General features: G+C 50.6%; 1 protein-coding gene across 1 annotated transcript in view; it reads left to right on the forward strand.

The window, feature by feature from the left end:
- The first annotated feature begins 5,752 nt into the window (after positions 1–5,752).
- The window catches only part of jag2b (jagged canonical Notch ligand 2b), a 238,112-nt gene continuing 223,326 nt past the window's right edge, over positions 5,753–20,538 (forward strand). The window contains exons 1-2 of the mRNA XM_070879688.1: positions 5,753–5,947; positions 6,084–6,383. Of these exons, the coding sequence (XP_070735789.1) occupies positions 5,879–5,947; positions 6,084–6,383 (369 nt within the window). The 5' untranslated portion in view covers positions 5,753–5,878. The remainder of the gene's footprint in view (positions 5,948–6,083; positions 6,384–20,538) is intronic.

A 20,538-nucleotide genomic window follows, 5' to 3' on the forward strand; every position in this document is an offset into this window, starting at 1 on the left:
GCCCCACACCGTAGGGGGGATATATTGGTCTTGGTGCAGCGTAGGTTTACCAGAATGATACCCGCACTGCAAGGGTTATTTTGCGAGGAGAGATATTACACAAACTAGGGTTTAATTCCCTAGAATTTAGAAGGTTAAGGGGTGAACTCCTCGAAATTTTCAAGATATTTTGGGGAACAGATTGAGTAGACAGAGAGAAACTATTCCCGCTGGTTGGGGAGTCTAGGACTAGGGGCAGAGTCTAAAAGTTAGATCCAGACCTTTCATGAGTGAAATTAAGAAACACTTCTACACACAAAGGGTGGGAGAAGTTTGGAACTCTCTTTCACAAATGACAATTTGATGCTAGATCAATTGTTCATTTTAAATCTGAGATTGAAAGCTTTTTGTTAACCAAAAAGTATTAAGGGATCTAGGGCAAAGGCAGGACTATGGAGTTAGTAGATAGCAGATCAGCCATGATCTCATTGAATGAGGGAACAGGCTCGAGGGGCTGAATGGCCTCCTCCTGTTCCAATGTTCCTACGGAGTGAGGCTTGAACTCACGACCTTCTGACTCATAGGTGAGAGTGTAATGCACTGAACCACGGCTGACACCTTGGGAAAGGCGTCTCACATCCAGACCCTGCCCCAATACCCACATTAAACAAGACTCCTCCACCCCCCCGCCCATAAACAGACTTGAGAAATTAAACATTGCTCTGATAAAGTATTTCCTTTCCGCTTGGTAATCACATACAGAAGATAAGACCATTTGAAAGGCCAGTGATGTTCAGTTTGATAACAGATGTGATCTATCAGGCCAATCAAGATTATGTCCTATGCAATAAAGACGCATGTGTAAGGATGAATAATTCAGATTACTTGCTGCACACTGACATTTACAGTCTGCCTAGATACACGGTGACTAATTTCCACTACCCACCCAGCTAAGGACAGGACTCCTTGTTTGGTGGAAATGCCGTAGATCCTCGTGGATTCATAAAAAAGAAAGACTTGCATTTATATAGTGCCTTTCATGAGCACCGAATGTCTCAGAGTGCTTTACAGAAATTAAATACTTTTGAAGTATTTACTTCACCACTTTCTCCACCTCACAGTTTACCAGCGGGGCTTCGAACTGAATAGAGAAATGGAGCGAACCCATTAGTCCCACTGCCCAGTTTAAAGATTAGCAGCATTCCCTCGCTGTCTTGTGTTTGGAGGGTCCTTGTACAGTGATAAACACTTCAAACACTGTTGTAATGTGGGAAACGCGGCAGCCAACTTGTGCACAGCAAGCTCCCACAGGCGACAATGTGATAATGACCAGATAATCTGTTTTTGTGATGTTGATTGAGGGATAAATATTGGCCCCAGAACACCGGGGATAACTCCCCTGCTCTTCTTCGAAATAGTGCCATGGGATCTTTTACGTCCACCTGTGAGCGCATACGTGGCCTCGGTTTAACGTCTCATCCGAAAGACGGCCCCTCCGACAGTGCAGCACTCCCTCAGCACTACCCTGAATCATCATCCATCATAGGCAATCCCTCGGAATCGAGGGGGACTTGCTTCCACTCCCAAAGAGAGTTCTTTGATGGCAGAACAGTCCGATATGAGAGCCACAGACCCTGTTATAGGTGGGACAGACATCCGTCGAGGGAGGGGGTGGGTGGGACTGGTTTGCCGCGGGCTCCTTCCGCTGCCTGCGCTTGGCCTCTTCACGCTCTTTGCGTTGCGACTCCATGAGCTCAACGCCCTCCCAGATGGACTTTCTCCACCTCGGGCGGTCTGCGGCCAGGGTCTCCCAGGTGTCAGTGGTGATGTCGCACTTTACCAGCGAGGCTTTGAACTGAATAGAGAAATGGAGCAAACCAATTTAGTCCCACTGCCCAGTTTAAAGATTAGCAACATTCCCTCGCTGTCCTGTGTTTGGAGGGCCCTTGTACAGTGATAAATACGCAAGCTAACAGGTTGAAGACGGCACGACCAGACTTTGTTTGTTTACTTTTCCGGGAGCTGTCTGCTGACAATCTCAGACCCTGCGGATTTTGGTTGCACGTTCCGGAGAGCACTTTCTCCAGTGCAATTCACCGAAAGGATTGTCTGCCGAACCAAGAAATTAACTGAGCAACAAGCCTCGAGGCTGGGTTAAATGTGTATGGAAATGGGTCGAGTGTTGGTCAAACTTTCTCCCACTTGGTTCGTGTGCCGCAGATGCCGCACGCTCTCACCTCTTGGCTGTCCCTTTAAAATATGTACCTTGAGGCGGTCTTGGCACCTCTCCTGTGTCAATCACTGCAGTGCGAGAGAGAGCCGAGAAACTAGCAGACAGGTGGGCTCGCCTGCAGCTCGCAAACCACAGAGTACAGCAGCACAGGAATCAGTTTAGAATCATATAATTCCTGGGACAATTCCCTTTGCATTTGAGGTGGTTACACCATAATTAATGACCTATGATGAATAATTTCCTTCTCCAAGGAGAAATGCACGTATCGTACGACAATAATAATCTTGCATTTCACTGAACGGGAAGGAGCTTGCCCTGTATTTATCAATGCCAGGAACATACTAATCACAGCCATTCAAAGCCATTCCACAACTGACAGTCTCTCCTGTTGATTGAACTGTTGCAGCCAGCCACTGCCCAGTTTCCTGCCTTTGTGGTGCAATAACCCCACGCCTATATCCGTCATCCAGTTCTCACTGAGAGGGAGCAGGTAGACTCACTCACTCCAGCTCTGGCATGAAGCTTTCCCTGCAAGTTGTGACTGACAAGAGCTGCAAAGGGGAATCATTGCAAGAGTCACAACCACAGGAACAAAGTAGCAGTGCATTCATTATTTGCCCACGTTCAAAGTGTGAATACTGAAAATGCAAGACTCCAGGCAAGGCAAAGTGAATGATACAGAGCAGCGCATGCCCAGGGGCACCCTGCAGCGCCTTGGCTGTGATTGGTCGGAGCAGGGGGTAGGCGTGCCCGTGGGTGATGATTGGATGGTTGCATTGGAATGGGATCTTTGTGATTGGTTTGGTGGAGGAGGCTCCCCGTTGCTGATTGGTTAGGTGGAGGAGGCCCCCCCGCTGCTGATTGGTTGAGTGGAGGAGGCTGCTGATTGGTTGAGTGGAGGAGGTTGCTGATTGGCTGTCGCGGGAGGAGGGCGGGCGGTTTCCCGATTGGTCGGGGCTGGCTGGGAATGGGCGGGCTGTTCCCCGATTGGTCGGGGCTGGCTGGGAATGGGCGGGCTGTGGGCGTCAGGCTGTCCCTCTCCGCGGGCGGGCTGTGGGCGCAGAGTGAGGCCGAGCCCAGCGGGACTCAACCCAGCCCCAGAGCATCCTTACCCCGGCTCCGACAGCCCGCTCACCGCCACCGAGCCAGTGCATCCCGTCCCCTCAAGTTAGTGCTGAACCGGGCCAGTCCAACCTTCCCCGCCCCCCGCAATCCAGACCCGAGCTAACCCGGGTTAGGGCAATCCTCCCCTCAAACCCGGGTTAGGGCAATCCTCCCCTCAAACCCGAGCTAACCCGGGTTAGGGCAATCCTCCCCTCAAACCCGGGTTAGGGCAATCCTCCCCTCAAACCCGGGTTAGGGCAATCCTCCCCTCAAACCCGGGTTAGGGCAATCCTCCCCTCAAACCCGAGCTAAACCGGGTTAGGACAATCCTCCCCTCAAACCCGGGTAAGGGCAATCCTCCCCTCAAACCCGGGTTAGGGCAATCCTCCCCTCAAACCCGGGTTAGGGCAATCCTCCCCTCAAACCCGGGTTAGGGCAATCCTCCCCTCAAACCCGGGTTAGGGCAATCCTCCCCTCAAACCCGGGTTAGGGCAATCCTCCCCTCAAACCCGGGTTAGGGCAATCCTCCCCTCAAACCCGGGTTAGGGCAATCCTCCCCTCAAACCCGGGTTAGGGCAATCCTCCCCTCAAACCCGGGTTAGGGCAATCCTCCCCTCAAACCCGGGTTAGGGCAATCCTCCCCTCAAACCCGGGTTAGGGCAATCCTCCCCTCAAACCCGGGTAAGGGCAATCCTCCCCTCAAACCCGAGCTAAACCGGGTTAGGACAATCCTCCCCTCAAACCCGGGTTAGGGCAATCCTCCCCTCAAACCCGGGTTAGGGCAATCCTCCCCTCAAACCCGGGTTAGGGCAATCCTCCCCTCAAACCCGAGCTAACCCGGGTTAGGACAATCCTCCCCTCAAACCCGGGTTAGGGCAATCCTCCCCTCAAACCCGGGTTAGGGCAATCCTCCCCTCAAACCCGAGCTAAACCGGGTTAGGACAATCCTCCCCTCAAACCCGGGTTAGGGCAATCCTCCCCTCAAACCCGGGTTAGGGCAATCCTCCCCTCAAACCCGGGTTAGGGCAATCCTCCCCTCAAACCCGGGTTAGGGCAATCCTCCCCTCAAACCCGGGTTAGGGCAATCCTCCCCTCAAACCCGGGTTAGAGCAATCCTCCCCTCAAACCCGGGTTAGGGCAATCCTCCCCTCAAACCCGGGTAAGGGCAATCCTCCCCTCAAACCCGGGTTAGGGCAATCCTCCCCTCAAACCCGGGTTAGGGCAATCCTCCCCTCAAACCCGGGTTAGGGCAATCCTCCCCTCAAACCCGGGTTAGGGCAATCCTCCCCTCAAACCCGGGTTAGGGCAATCCTCCCCTCAAACCCGAGCTAACCCGGGTTGGAGCAATCCTCCCCTCAAACCCAAGTAAGAGCAATCCTCCCCTCAAACCCGGGTTAGGGCAATTCTCCCCTCAAACCCGGGTAAGGGCAATCCTCCCCTCAAACCCGGGTTAGGGCAATCCTCCCCTCAAACCTGGGTTAGGGCAATCTTCCCCTCAAACCCGGGTAAGGGCAATCCTCCCCTCAAACCCGGGTTAGGGCAATCCTCCCCTCAAACCCAGGTTAGGGCAATCCTCCCCTCAAACCCAGGTTAGGGCAATCCTCCCCTCAAACCCGGGTTAGGGCAATCCTCCCCTCAAACCCGGGTTAGGGCAATCCTCCCCTCAAACCCGGGTTAGGGCAATCCTCCCCTCAAACCCGGGTTAGGGCAATCCTCCCCTCAAACACGAGCTAAACCGGGTTAGAGCAATCCTCCCCTCAAACCCGGGTAAGGGCAATCCTCCCCTCAAACCCGAGCTAAACCGGGTTAGAGCAATCCTCCCCTCAAACCCGGGTTAGAGCAATCCTCCCCTCAAACCCGGGTTAGAGCAATCCTCCCCTCAAACCCAAGTAAGAGCAATCCTCCCCTCAAACCCGGGTTAGGGCAATCCTCCCCTCAAACCCGAGCTAAACCGGGTTAGGGCAATCCTCCCCTCAAACCCGAGCTAAACCGGGTTAGAGCAATCCTCCCCTCAAACCCGGGTTAGAGCAATCCTCCCCTCAAACCCGGGTTAGAGCAATCCTCCCCTCAAACCCAAGTAAGAGCAATCCTCCCCTCAAACCCGGGTTAGGGCAATCCTCCCCTCAAACCCGAGCTAAACCGGGTTAGGGCAATCCTCCCCTCAGACCCGAGCTAACCCGGGTTGGAGCAATCCTCCCCTCAGACCCGAGCCGAGCCGAGCCGAGCCTAGCCCCAGCTGTCGGTGTTGCTGGCTGGGCTGAGCCGGGCGAGTGCTGGCCCCCCGCACCACCCGAGTGCCGAGCCCAGATCCCAGGTCCCACCCCCTTTTTGCAGTTACAGAGCTCCAACCCACAACCAGTCCACACACACTTTGCCTTTTTTTAAAAATAGGTAGGAGGGAGGAGGTGGTGGGGGGGGGGGGAAAGGAAAAAAATCCCAGTCCTTGGATTCGTTGCATTGCAAAAGAAAAAGCCAGTGTGGATCGTACTGCTGCCGGGACCGTCAGCGCTCTGGCTCCTCGGAAGATTTATTATAAAAGCTAGCAAGCAGAAGAACGAAGGCATGCTGGATTTTAAAGGGATCTATCACCTTATCGTTGTAGGCGCGGTGCTGTCAACTTTCTGGGTTCAGGTATGCAATGAAATAATTCACATTTGCATTGAGATGTATTTAATGTTTCTCCCACCTTCCTCCCCCTACACACTTATTGTTACCATGTGCACCAGTGTTTTTTTAAAATATATTTAAAAACATTTTTTTTTTGCAGGTGTCGTTTGCAACGGGCTATTTCGAGATCAAGTTGAACTCCGTGCAAAACGTTAACGGGGAAGTGGAGAACGGGGATTGTTGCGATGGGTCGAGGAATTCTCTGGATCGAAAATGCACCAAGGACGAGTGTGACACCTATTTTAAAGTCTGTTTGAAGGAGTATCAGGCACGCATTACCACCTCCGGAGGATGCACTTTTGGGACTGGATTAAGCCCTGTGCTGGGGAAAAATACTTTTTCTCTGCCTGAGAAGAGCACCTTTGGAAATATTGTTATACCGTTTCAGTTTGCATGGCCGGTAAGTGGCCCCTTTTCCATGTCGAATTACTGCATTGGCTTAATTTTTACAAACTGCTACTTCGTGCAAAAAATATTATGTTTAAAATCACACCTCTCTCGCGTTAATACTTTTAATGCACCCTCCTCTCCCTCCCAACCACAAAAAATACATTCTGCAACTACGTTTCCCCCAGATAACTGCAGGCCAGCTGTCATTTACTCCGAATTGCGTGACTTCTTGATCCCCGAAAACCTTCCAGCAACCTTGGATAGGGGAAAAATCTGGGCAAAGTTTGCAGAATGTCTCCTTTGATGGGGATCTGTGGTTTGATTTTAAACGCAGTGGGACCCGCCACGCTAAATCCCGTCTCCTTATAAATAATTTGAAACTAATAACGGTTGTATTTTGTGTTGCAAATGTGTTTCTAAATAGCTTTTTTTTTGTGGGGGGGGGGGAAATCTCTCGTTTTGATACTTTTTTTGGTTAAGGCTGGTGCAGAAAGTTGAGGTTTGAGTTGATTGCAAAGCAAGAATTGGAGAAAACTGAAATGCAAAGACTTGAGTTGCCTGGCGTCTTTTTTTTTGAGCAGGTGGGTTTATACAAACCCGCTCCGTGCTTTGGAAAGTCTTAAAAAGATTGATTTGCAAAGCCTCTTAAGGAGTTAGTAATTTGGGAGATGACTGTGTGCAATGTGTGTGGCTCGTTGCAAACCGAAATCCGTAGTAGCCGCAGTGGTGGTTGGCAGCAGGTTTTAAATGGAGCAGGATATATATAAAGCCGGTGCATGGTCGAACGGCCCGGGTGGTGTCTGGAACCCACTTGTGCAGGTCCCAATGCACTTTCCAAGCCAAATGCACTTGCGTCATGTTCTATTTGTAACTTGCACTCCGCGCTGGATTTCCGAATGCAATGCACCTCCCAACTCCCGACCCTTGCAAACGTGCGCAGCCCCTCACACTGTCCGGCCACTGATGGGTTGTCTCTCCTTGCTCAGTGACAGCCCCTGGTTGATGCATACTCGGTGCAATTCAGTGCATTCATGGCCAATGTGGGTTACGGTGCATCTTGTTGCATGGCGCTAGATTTGCACATTTGTGTATTTCCACCCGTGCATTTTACTGTCCCCTTTGCTGCATTGTATTTGGGAGTATGTTGTGTGCCTGGGTGGGACTGCAGCCTGAGCATTGCCGGGCCGGGCTGAGCTGGTTGCTGCCGCGCGCCGGCCCCGCCCCTCAGCCCGGGAGCGCCAGCGCCACTCGCGCCCATTCCGTTACATTCCCGCCCGGGGGGGATAGAGGGGGAATACAGGGGGAGGGGGATACAGGGATAGAGGGGGGGGGATACAAGGGGAATACAGGGAGAGGGGGGATACAGGGAGGGAGAATACAGGGGGAGGGGGGATATAGGGAGAATACAGGGAGAGGGGGATACAGGGAGACTACAGGGGGAGGAGAGGGGGGATACAGGGAGAGGAGAGGGGGGATACAGGGAGACTACAGGGGGAGGAGAGGGGGGATACAGGGGGAGGAGAGGGGGGATACAGGGAGACTACAGAGGGGGGGGATACAGGGAGAGGGGAGGGGGATACAGGGGCAGGAGAGGGGGGGAGGGGATACAGGGGCAGGAGAGGGGGGATACAGGGAGACTACAGGGGGAGGAGAGGGGGGATACAGGGGGAGGAGAGGGGGGATACAGGGAGACTACAGAGGGGGGGATACAGGGAGAGGGGAGGGGGGATACAGGGAGACTACAGGGAGAGGGGGATACAGGGAGACTACAGGGGGAGGAGAGGGGGGATACAGGGAGAGGAGAGGGGGGATACAGGGAGACTACAGGGGGAGGAGAGGGGGGATACAGGGAGACTACAGGGGGAGGAGAGGGGGGATACAGGGGGAGGAGAGGGGGGATACAGGGAGACTACAGAGGGGGGGATACAGGGAGAGGGGAGGGGGATACAGGGGCAGGAGAGGGGGGGAGGGGATACAGGGGCAGGAGAGGGGGGATACAGGGAGACTACAGGGGGAGGAGAGGGGGGATACAGGGGGAGGGGGATACAGGGAGAGGAGAGGGGAATACAGGGAGACTACAGAGGGGGGGATACAGGGAGAGGGGAGGGGGGATACAGGGGTAGGAGAGGGGGGGAGGGGATACAGGGGCAGGAGAGGGGGGATACAGGGGCAGGAGAGGGGGGGATACAGGGAGAGGGGGGGAGGGGATACAGGGGCAGGAGAGGGGGGATACAGGGGCAGGAGAGGGGGGATACAGGGGCAGGAGAGGGGGGGATACAGGGAGAGGGGGGGGATACAGGGAGAATACAGCGGGAGGGGAGGGGGATACAGGGAGACTACAGGGGGAGGAGAGGGGGGGATACAGGGGGAGGGGAGGGGGATACAGGGGTAGGAGAGGGGGGGAGGGGATACAGGGGCAGGAGAGGGGGGATACAGGGGCAGGAGAGGGGGGGATACAGGGAGAGGGGGAGAGGGGGGATACAGGGGCAGGAGAGGGGGGGATACAGGGAGAGGGGGGGGATACAGGGAGAATACAGCGGGAGGGGAGGGGGATACAGGGAGACTACAGGGGGAGGAGAGGGGGGGATACAGGGGGAGGGGAGGGGGATACAGGGAGACTACAGGGGGAGGAGAGGGGGGGGATACGGGGAGAATACAGGGGGAGGAGAAGGGGATACAGGGAGAATACAGGGAGAGAGGGGGGATAAAGGGCGAATACAGGGGGAGGGGGGATACAGGGAGACTACAGAGGGAGGGGAGGGGGGGATACAGGGAGACTACAGGGAGGGGGGATACGGGGGGGGTGAGGGCGAGGGGGGGATACAGGGGGAGAGGAGAAGAGGGGAGATGGAGGGGGGGGGGGGATACAGGGAGGGAAGGGGGGATATGGTGAGGGGGATAAAGGGATGGAAGATAACATGGGGGAGGGGAGAGTGGAGAATAAATTGGTGGAGGTGGGATAAAATTAGGGGGAATAAAGTGAGTGGAGTGGGGGAAATAAAATGAGGGGGGGGGGGTGGAGAGCGAGCAGGGAATAAAATGATGAGGGGAATAAATGAAAGAAATATTTGTATATATTCAGTGCCTTTCATGACCACCGGACGTCTCGAAGCGCTTTACAACCAATGAAGTACTTTTGGGGTGTAGGCACTGTTGCAACGTTTGGCCCCGAGTTTGTTTTTTAGCCTCTCCCCAGACGATTACACGCCTGCTGGGCTGGGTGGGGGGGGGGAGCACAAGTCGAAGTGTCTAGTCATGATGCTCCAGGCTTGATGGATCAGCCTGTTTTTCCTGTCCTTCATTTTCATATGTTCGTTGAAGGGGACTAAGGGAGAGGGACTGGGAGGTTATGGAGAGCGATTTGAGTAGAGAGTGTGAGCGAGGGATTGAGGGAGAAGTGCTGGGCGGGAATAAGATGAGGGAGTGGGACTCGGGTAGGGAGGGAGAGCGGAAATGCATTTTGTTAGGAAGAATGAGCAGAGGCAATATAAACAAAATGCTCCATTTGTAAGAGACGGGGTGTACGTACACAAATCTTGAAGGTGGCAGGATAATTTGAGAAGGTGATTTTATTTTAAAAAAAAATACATACAGGATCCTTGGCTTTATAAACAGGCTAAGTAATTTTTTTTTAAAAAGCAAGTAAGTTATGCTAAACCTTTTATAAAACACTGGTTGGGGTCCAGTTAGACTATTGTGTCCAATTCTGGGCACCACACTTTAGGAAGGATGTCAAGGCCTTGGAGAGGGTGCAGAGGAGGTTTACTGGAATGGTACCAGGGACGCAAGACTTCAGTTATGTGGAGAAACTGGGGTTGTTATCTTTGGAGCAGAAAGGTTCAGGGGAGATTTGGTAGAGTTGTTCAAAATCATGAACGGTTTTCATAGAGTAAATAAAGAGCAACTGGTTCCGCTGGCAGAGGGGTCGGTAACCAGAGGGCACAGATTTAAGGTGATTGGCAAAAGAACCAGAGGCGAGATGAGAAATTATTTTACGCGGCGAGTTGTGATCTGGATTTAGGGTTAGGTGGAAGGGAGGTGGAAGCAGATTCAGTCGTAACTTTAAAAAGAGAATTGAATAAATACTAGAAGTGGGGAAATTTGCAGGGCAATGGGAAAAGGGCAGGGGATTGGGACTAATTGGATCGCTCTTTCACAGAGTTGACACAGGCGTGATGGGCCGAATGGCCTCCTATGCTGTATCATTTTATAGTTCTGAGAGAGAGGGATGGTAGGGAGCATTGGGAGAGGTGGTGAGAATTGAAAGAGGGAGTCATGGGATAGTGAGAGGAAAGCGTGTAAACCTTGAGGGTTAGGGGGCCTAGTAGCACCGAGGGTAGAGGCCTGTAACGGAGAGGAGGGGAGATGTACTTGGGGGGCGATGGTAGACGATGGATAGCCTGGTAAGCGTGCGGTGGCTCCCATGTTTTAAAGGGATGCAAGGAAGAGATGAACTTCAAGAATGGGAGAGGAAGAAAGCGATATTGTGATGAGGACTTGGGTGAATGAGCGGGGTAGGGGACCTGGGATTGGCGGGAGAGGCGGTTAGGGTGATGGGGCCTGGGATTGGTGGGACAGGCGGTTAGGGTGATGGATCTGGTGAATTGAGAGGGGTAGGGGGCCTCGGATTGGCGGGAGAGGCGGTTAGGGTGATGGATCTGGTGATTTAGGTGAATGAGAGGGGTAGGCGGCCTGGGATTGGCGGGAGAGGGTGATGGATCTGGTGCGAGGAGCAGAATGGCCTGGGAAGGGAGATGAGCTGCAGGAAGGTACGATGGGGGTTTGGGGGAAGTGAGCAGCTTGATGAACAGTAATGACATTGCAGGGCAGGTGTTGACTTGCACTGGAGGGGAAGGAATTCTGCTGTTCAGGAGAAAGAGAATATACAGCTTTGAGTCTCATTGAGAATGTGCATCGTTCTTTCCTCCTGGCAACTCCATTGTACTCATAGTGGGAATGGATTCTCAAATTCCGTTTCTCTCCTCAGTTATTTTCACCCGTTTTTATTTGTTTCTAGGTCAGATTGTAGCTCTTGTTCTGCAGCGTACAGGAGCAGCTTGCTGAATTACCCCCTAACTTTACATGCCAAGCAAGCAGGATGGTGGGGTTCTGGAACTCGCTGCCTGAATGGTTGGTAGAGGCAGAAACTCTCACCACATTTAAAAGGCACTTGGATATGCACTTGGAGCCGTAACGTACGGGGCCACTGATTAGTGCTGGAAGGTGGGATCTGGCTGGGTGCCTCTTTTTCGACCAGCATGGACGCGATGGGCCGAATGGCCTCCTGTGTCATTTCTCTACGGTTCTATCGTATCAGATTGGGTTTAGGGCCAAATCTTGTGTTAAGTGATCTTCTGGACTCGAAGCTTTTTAAAACAAAAATCACCTAATTTTAAGAGTTCTATTTTAGATATGACTGATTAATGTAAATCAGGATGAATCATCTTATCCCAAGAAAATGAAGGGGGTTTTGTGGGGTGGGAGGGGTGAAGGATAGGAGGAAATAATCTGTTCAACATTGGCTTGTTCTGTATACATCCCAGTGATCTCACTGCTACTGTTTCCAGGATGAAAGTTCACAAGGATTGATAAGAATACTTAGCTAGGCGTGTTATTTGAGAGTTTGTTGTTCTGTTACCGGTAACTGAACACCTTTTTGAGTTCCTGGGTTCATTTAAAGCCCTGCAAGTTCTTCAATGTTAAAGGGAGAGGTGTGTGATGGAGGTGGGGGGGGGGGGGGGTTGATTTTACTGAGGGAGGGCAAGTAGAACTGTCGTGGTCCGTAATACAGAACCGCTTCATGAGCAAGCAGTACAGTGATGCCCTCGTCTTGGAAGGAAGAAGCAAATTGCTCACTAAATACAAGGGGTGGCCAAGCCTCAAAACAGCACTCTGGCAAAAGGACCAGGGGGGGAGATGAGAATAATGTGTTTTATGAGTAATGATGATCTGGAATGCACTGCCTACAAGGGTGGTGGAAGCAGTTTCAATCGTAACTTTCAAAAGGGGAATTGGATATATGCTTGAAAAATAAACATTTGCAGGGCTGTGGGGGAGGAGTATGGGGATTGGCACTAATTGGATAAGAGGCGCGATGGGCTGAATGGCCTCTATCTTTTGTTGCATGATTCTGTGGAATAGCACCCCCACAGAATTCTGCTGTGCACGCATTGGTCTTTTCCTTAAAAGTGCAGGATTTTGTTTGCTGCCCAATTTACGGGCACGACATGGATTACCAGGCAACGGAAGGAAAGTACAGGTTGAACCTCCCTTATCAAGAACTCCCTTATCCAGAACTCCCTTATCCAGAACCACCCCTCATCCAGAACCATTCCTGGCCACCGGGTGGCGTATGCGCAGAACTCCGACATGAACAAATTGAAGTCTTTCCTCGCTGCCGACTCCCGCAATCGCTGGCCTGACCCTGCGATCCACCCCCCTCCCCCCCAATGATCTCTGCTGCACTCCCAGCTCCAAGCCAGCCAGCCCCGATATCCCCTTGCTCAGTACCTGTACCATCCAATTTAATGTGACCACCCCTCGTCCGGAAAAATCCCTTATCCAGAACAGGCCGGGTTCCGGACAAGGGAGGTTCAACCTGTATTGGCTACCCAATGCACAAGCCCGTTCCTTTCCCAGCACTTCCCAGGTATTTCTTCATTCATGCGGGGGGTGGGTGGGACCACAGGGGTGTCGGTAGCTGCTGAGAACAGCTGTCATCAAAACTAAACAACAAAACCGTGTAGATGGGATATCCATTTTTTTTTAAGAAAAAAGATGCCTGGAGTGATTTTTCAAGGCTGTCATTTTCCCTTGGGGTTCAAATAACAGCTCGAAAGTGCTCAAGCTTTGCGGTTTATAACGTCATCTGATCCCTTGGTCACATTGCATTCTGTAAACTTTCACTCGGCTGTCAGTTATTTTTCTGAAAAATGTACGTGGTATCTCTAATTTTGACGTGTTTGTAATAAAGTTGGGGTCTGTATTAACGGCGGAATCTTCTACCTTGAGGACACTGCTTCATTCTGTTTTTCCGTATTCAAGGGTTTGCTGCCTGCTTAATTCACGTCGTCCCCCCTTTCAGTGTGCGTGCCGTCTAAGGTTGGCCCATAGTCACAACGATTGAGACCATCCCCGATTGCTGTGGTGAAATGCAGATTATCTGATCTGGTGGCTTTCATCACTGCTGTTGCTCAGCAGCCACCAGCCTGTTGTTTAGCACAGTAAGAGGCAGATGTGGGCCTGGTCTGGTTGCATTTCATATTGGGTGGGGGGGTGGGGTGGGGTTTGGCGATTGTGTTTTTTTTAGTGTAAGTGTCGATTGTGGTAACCTGGTACTGTGTGTTACCTTGGAGGAAGCTGGTATTCAGCTGGTGTGTGTTATCTAAACCACCAGTGTTTTAATGAAATGACTTCGGGGATTGCAACCTTATGCCTCTGATGTGGTGGAGACTCGGGCCATTCAATGCAGACTTTCGCAGACAAAGGCATGCTGGAGGGGCATATATTTGTGCTGTATGACTGTGTTTTGAAATGATTGCTAAATCAGAAAAGCGTAGAGTGAGGGGGAGTGAGGGGGAGATCTGCGGACACTGGCAAACAAATCCTTTCCCAAGGACTGAGTAAATTTTAAATGTAAGCTAAGGTGTGTGTGACTGACTTCGCAGGGAGTATGATGGGCAGCTAACAGTTGTGTAATGGTCAGAGTGAAGTATTCAAACATTGTACAAAAGAACCCCTGTAAGGCTCTCTCCATTGCTGAGTTGTATAAAACCAGTGTGCAACTGAATCATGTGGACTACAAAAATTGTCCAGGTTTAATTACCAATCTGTATTGAATTGCTTGATCTTAGCTAGAGTACTTCATTGGCTGTAAAGCGCTTTGGGATGTCCTGAGAGGTCGTGAAAGGCACTATAGAAATGCAAGTTCTTTCTTTAGAGTGGCTATAGGCCATAATTGGCCTCCGTACCTTAGACTAGAAAGGGAAAAGTTAGCCAGGAGATCTGTGCCTGTTTGCTATCCAATGACCCCTGCGGCTGAAAAGTGCGGATGTCTGGTCGGGTCAGCTGCGATGCCCCTCTTGGTTGAATAGCCAACCGCCACTTGCTGTCTGAACTCTCACATGGTTACTAGGTTGAGTTCCGTGAGGTCTGCTGCTTCCCACAAAAACCATACCCCAGCATGATTCCATTTTAAGAGGAGATGGTGGCTGGGGGTCGGGTGGAAGGTTGTAGTTGGGAAAGTCGATTGTAGCTTGAGGGGCAGGCCACAATAGTGTAGTGTGGGGTTACCCAGCATTCAAATGAAAAATGTTGGGTTGGAGTCAACTGTTGGATGTCCAAGTATGTAGTGATGGGGAGATGAGAGTAATTCGAAGGCCTGCAACTTAATAGGACACAAGTCAGTGAGCGAATCTGCAACCACCTGTTCAGACCTTTTTCTTCTTCCGAAGCCAAATGTTTAACTAAACCAGCGCAGGGTTGTAATGTTTACATTCAGAAAAGCTCTAGATCATTAATTTCGTAAGCTCAAGTCCCATTTAAGGTGACATCCAGACCTTAAAAGGGAAATTTAGGGGAGCCCTGCTTTGCATCTGCCATTGCCTCCCAATCTCTGCTCCTATACCGTGCAGCACCGTGTAATGTTCTTTCGTTCTTGCCGGGGGACACTGGTTGGTTTTCTGTCTTCTGCTGTAGTTTGTTGCGAGCTACATAACATTCCCGGACTACTTGCATTTGGATGATGACTTCCTGACATAATTTGTGCTTTCATGGAGACAGATGAGGACATGTGGTGTGAGGTGGGGGGAATGTGCAATGATGTCAGTCCCAAATCGGCACCTTGTGGATAATTAATTTAAAACCGGTATATCTGTCAAGCTCGCAAGCTTTGCGCTGTTTCAGCGTGCAGCTTGAATGGGATACTTGAGAGGCAACTTCATCCTGTTCGTGGTGCTGACTACATGACTTGGAAGTCTGAGGTCTACTCACTTAAATGGGATGTTAAACTGTTTCTGTGGACATCTGTGTATCCGCTACAAACAGCAAGTAGGGAAGGGCAGGGAAGCATGTAATTTCAAAGCAAAGCAGTCAGTTAGTTCCTCGCTGCTTGTTTAAATGGGAGCGGCGTGACCTCTTCAACTGCGGTGGGAAGTTGTCCCATATTGAATGGAGGCGAAGGTTACAGTTCCTAAAACAATACGTCAACTAAAAGATTTTCAGTGCAGTGCTATTAAAAGTTTAGAATGATCTTCCAAAATATCCCACAGCTCTATTCAAAGAAGAGCAGGGGAGTTATCCCCGGTGTCCTGGCCAATATTTATCCCTCGATCAATACCACTAAAACAGATTATCTGGTCATTATCACATTGCTGTGTGTGGGAAATTAGCGGCTGTGTTTTTCACGTTAAAACAGTGACTACACTTCAAAAGTCCTTCATTGGCTATAAAGCGCTTTGGGGCATCGTGAAGTCATGACTGGTGCTATAGAAATGCAGGTCTTTTTCACTGGAGTGATTTGCTTCAAAGAGTTACTGAGCCCAAGAACTACGATGGAGCTGAACCAGCATGCCCAGTTGAATCATCCTTTGATTTATGACTGCATCTCTGCCAATGTTTGTTTCTCCTGAACTCTTTAAATCTGTAGCCATGCCAGCGATCCATTTTGAAAACAGTGACTGAAATGGACAGCACAAATGTTAAACATTTTTTTTGTAATTTTGAATTTGAGTTCTGTTCAGAATCCTTCCGTGTTGCAATGTTGCTGTATTTCCGTGGTTGGTGCAAGCTCGGTTTGTTCAATAATGCTCAATAATATAGGGCTGCAGAATCAAAGAACAAATCAGTGGGTTTATATCGATGGCGGCAAGTCCCATTGCAGTTTTCAGCCAATTGCATACTTTTTGAAGTTTGTCACTGTGGTGATAGTAACTGCAGCAGCCAGTTTGTGCACAGCAAGCTCCCAGAAACATCAATGTGATAATGACCAGTTCATCTGTTTTAGCGATGTTGGCCCCGAGACACTGGGGAGAACACTGCTGTTCTTCTTTGAATAGTGACACGGGATCTTTTGCGTCAAACTGAGGTCCAGTCCGCCCTCAGCTGAACATCTCATCCGGAAGGAGGCACCTCCGACAATGTAGCGCCCCCTCGGTACTGCACTGAAGTGGCTGCCTAAATTACAGACGAATGTCTTGGAGTACATTCTCTGCACACTGCGGTTTCCTCCAAGAACATTGGGCCCAAGTTTCCACGGCGCAGTCCCGACCTGGACGCCCGTTTTTCGCGCCACAAAGTGCGCCTAAAAAAATGCTCCGTATTCTCCACCTCCCTGCAGGTCCTCTGGCCCTCGGCGCAGCGCAGCACGAGCTGTAGGGGGGGCGGAGCCAGGTCCCTGCGTTGAAAACAGTGCCGGGACCTCTGCACATGCGCGCTACAGTGGGCACGCAAGTGCAGTAGCTCCAGGCGCCGAACTGTGTGGGAGGGGCCCGAAGCACGCAGCCCCTAGCCCTGGCCAAAGGGTCTCACTGGGGCTGCGTGAATATGGCTCCTCCCACGGCCAGCTCCTGCTTCCCCCCCGACCAGACCCGACACCCGCTCCCTGCCTCCGGACCAGACCCGACACCCGCTTCCTCCCCCCACCCCCCCCAAACCTCCGGACCAGACCTGACACCCGCTCGGCCCCCCCCCCCCCCCCCCGCCCCCAGACTGACCCGACCCGACCCGTGCTCCTGTTCCCCGCCGACCCGACCCGAGCTCCTGTTCCTGTTCCCGCTCCCTGACTGGACCCGACCCGACCCGACCCGCGCTCCTGTTCCCGCTCCCCGCCCCTCCGACTGGACCCGACCTGACCCGCGCTCCTGTTCCCGCTCCCTGCCCCCCGAGTGGACCCGACCCGACCCGCGCTCCCGCCCCCCGACCCGACCTGACCCCCCCCCCCCCCCCACTGGACCCGACCCGACTCCCGCTCCCAGGCTGGATTCGACCCTCCCTCCCTCCCTCCTCCCCCTCCCCCTCGCTCTCGCTCTCCCGGCCCGACCCAACGCCACCTACCTGTAAATCTGGTGCTGGGGACGGGTCCTGCCCGAAGTCTCGGGCCGGCCCGTTCAGCCTTCAGTCCCGAAAGGCCTGCCTGAAGCACTTTCACACAGGTAGGAAGATGGTTTATTTAATCTTTTCTTTGCTTATAAATGTTTATTCAGGTTGGATTTATTTGTGTAATATTTGTATAAGTATAAATAAGGATTTATTATAGAATTTAATGACTTCCCTTCCCCCCCCCCCCCCCCACCTCGTTCTGGACGCCTAATTTGTAAGCTGCGCCTGATTTTTTAATGTGTAGAACAGGTTTTTTCAGTTTGACAAAAATCTTCACTTGCTCCATTCTAAGTTAGTTTGGAGTACGTTTTCACTGTGGAAACTTTAAAATCAGGCGTCAGTGGCCGGACACGCCCCCTTTTGAAGAAAAAATTCTGTTCCAAAGTAGAACTGTTCTACCTGACTAGAACTGCAGAAAAAAAAATGTGGAGAATTGCGAATTCTAAAATAGTCCGTTCTCCACCAGTTGCTCCTAAAAAATCAGGCGCAAATCATGTGGAAACTTGGGCCCAAAGATTCTAGAGTGTCATGAGAGTGACTCTTTGGGACCAGTGTATTATGAGCGTTTTCCCCCCCCCCCCTCCCCCCACCCCTTAATGTTGTGCTAGCTGACCCAGTTGGATGGAGACCTGTGTTTTCCTCTGCCTCTGACCCAAAGGAAATACGATCCCAGAGGATGCAGACAAAGAGAGGGAAGATGAGATTTTTTTTTAAGCAGCGAGTTATGATCTAGAATGGACTACTGGAAAGGGCAATGGAAGTGATTCATTGGTAACTTTCAAAAGGGAATTGAATGTATACTTGAAAAGGAAACATGGGCCAGGCTATGGGAAAAAGAACAGGGAGTGGGACAATTGAATAGCTCATTCAAAAAGCTGGCATGATGGGCGAATGGCTGCCTTCTGTGCTGTAAGATTTTATATCGGAGGTGTGGAGTTTGCTACCTTTATTCTTAGTGATGTACCAATGGTGGCGTTCTGTCCATCTGTCCCCAGTGACGCATTGTCAAACCAAAAATGCTATAAAACCAAGAGTACCACTCGAATGGAGGCACAGGTGCTTAAATGCCTTTGTAGTGGTGCTGAGCTTTCGAGAAGACTGGAGGCGCAGGTTATTGTGTGGCTGGTGTAACCTAGCTGCAAGCACATTGAGTTTATTTGCATGCCTGAAGTTATTGGAGTACTTTGGTTAGTTTATTTAAAAAAAAAAAGCAGAGGGTGGTTTGAGTCTCCTCGCGATGTGTTTTGAGGTCTGAAGTATGTGTTCGCTCCTGCTTAATGTACAGAGTTCCACTTCACTATTGAGCCACCTTGGCAGACTGGTCTCGGAAGCTTGTGCAGCCAAATTGGAATGCGGTTTAAGTCGCTGCGAATGGCAGTGTTTTCATGCAGCATGTTGCTTGTTCAGTGGAGGGAATTCTGTGAACTGAGCTTGGTCACATTAAGAACAGTGAAAAGGGTTGAATGTCATCAAACTCTGTGTTAGCTGCTTTGTGATATGCTTCAGCCTTTGCATTGAGAATGAAAAAGAACCCAGAATGGGGAGGTCGGTTGGGAAGAACATTTGGCTCATTAAACCCACTCCTTCCTGTGAAATTTCTCCTTGACCTCCTGAGGTAATCTAGTGAAACTCCGGGATATCAGTCTGACATTACAGCCTTGCATTATTTAAGCCTGACTGGCTGCACACTACAGATATTTCCATTATCTTAACAGTGCAGGCACCGTGTTCTCCTATATATAATGTATAGACGCGCATCATGGCTCCAGTTCGAGACGACTGGGTGCGCAGAGTGTGTTGCTCCCAGAGTTTGACGTCTTGTAGCAAGTTCCCAGCCATTGTTGTATTCTCCATATAAAACCTTACACTCCTGTAAAGGCAGCTGCCGCAATGTTGCACGTGACAAAAGTTTAAACCAAATTTGTGTTGCTTAATGTATTAGCTGCGTAAGCGTTCTCATTATAGTTCTGCTTCCATGCAGGCTGTCCAGAATATTTTTTAAAATTTAATACAAGAACTATTTGTATATTAACCCTCCAACTTCCAACAAAACGTGGTAGTTCAGTCTCCCTGAAATCCATTGCTGACTAGTTTTATGAAATAGAGCGTGGCAGTTCGGCTCCTGCGTTCTAGTGGGGATTACGGCCACTGGCTGATTTTTGTCTTGGCTGCCGGGTTTGTATAGCTAATCCATACAAAAATCAGTTTAATGCCAACGGAAATTAGCTATCCAAGTGTTCTCTTCGAGCGAAGTTAGCATTTTGTAAAACGAAGAAAATTCTTCAAACATAAGTAAAACATTTTTTTTGAATGCATAGTTTGTATAAACCGGTTTATCCGCACCCCAGCCTTGTCGTGTCAAAGGTAATCGAATAGTTCTGCCTTTGATATCATACTTGAATGTAGCTAGTCGGGACAATAAACTTCTGAAGCGTGCTGACTGTAATTGACTCTGGAGTTTATTGTAAAAGGATCCCTTACACAGCCGAGAGATTAAGGGCCTACCACCTGTTGCCTTTTCAACATTTTCTTAACCTTTCTATCTACTGGTGCCCCCACAACGACTTCCATGGCTTGCTTCAAAGAATTGGGTTTGTTATTTGAAACTTTAATATATGTTCCCTTTAACTTTGGACTCTGGGAGTTTTCTTTTTTGATTATGGTTCAATGCACTTACTGTCTTGAACAGGAGTGAAGGGCTTGGCTCGCAGTGCTTGAATTAGGTGTGGAGATGACAGCTGTCTTTTTATGTCTTTCTAAAAAATGATTCCATTCTGGCACAAAGTAAACTTTAGCTGCGTGTTTAAATTATAAAGTCAAAACGGCTTGGATCATTAGTAACATTTGACTGTGTGGTACTCCCCACACACCTCATAGTGGTGGATCTTCGAATTGTGAAAATTAACCACCAAAACCAAACTGATTCAATTTGAAAAGTAATCCGATTTTATTTAAAAGAACTGGGTGTTGTCACTGTTGACTTACTGTAAGGGTGGGGTGGGGGGTCAGACCGCACATTCCTGACCACACTTTTTTTTGGGTGGGGAAGGGGGAGAGAAAGAAACAGA

Source organism: Pristiophorus japonicus, chromosome 4, assembly GCF_044704955.1.
Source record: "Pristiophorus japonicus isolate sPriJap1 chromosome 4, sPriJap1.hap1, whole genome shotgun sequence".
Taxonomy (NCBI): domain Eukaryota; kingdom Metazoa; phylum Chordata; class Chondrichthyes; family Pristiophoridae; genus Pristiophorus; species Pristiophorus japonicus.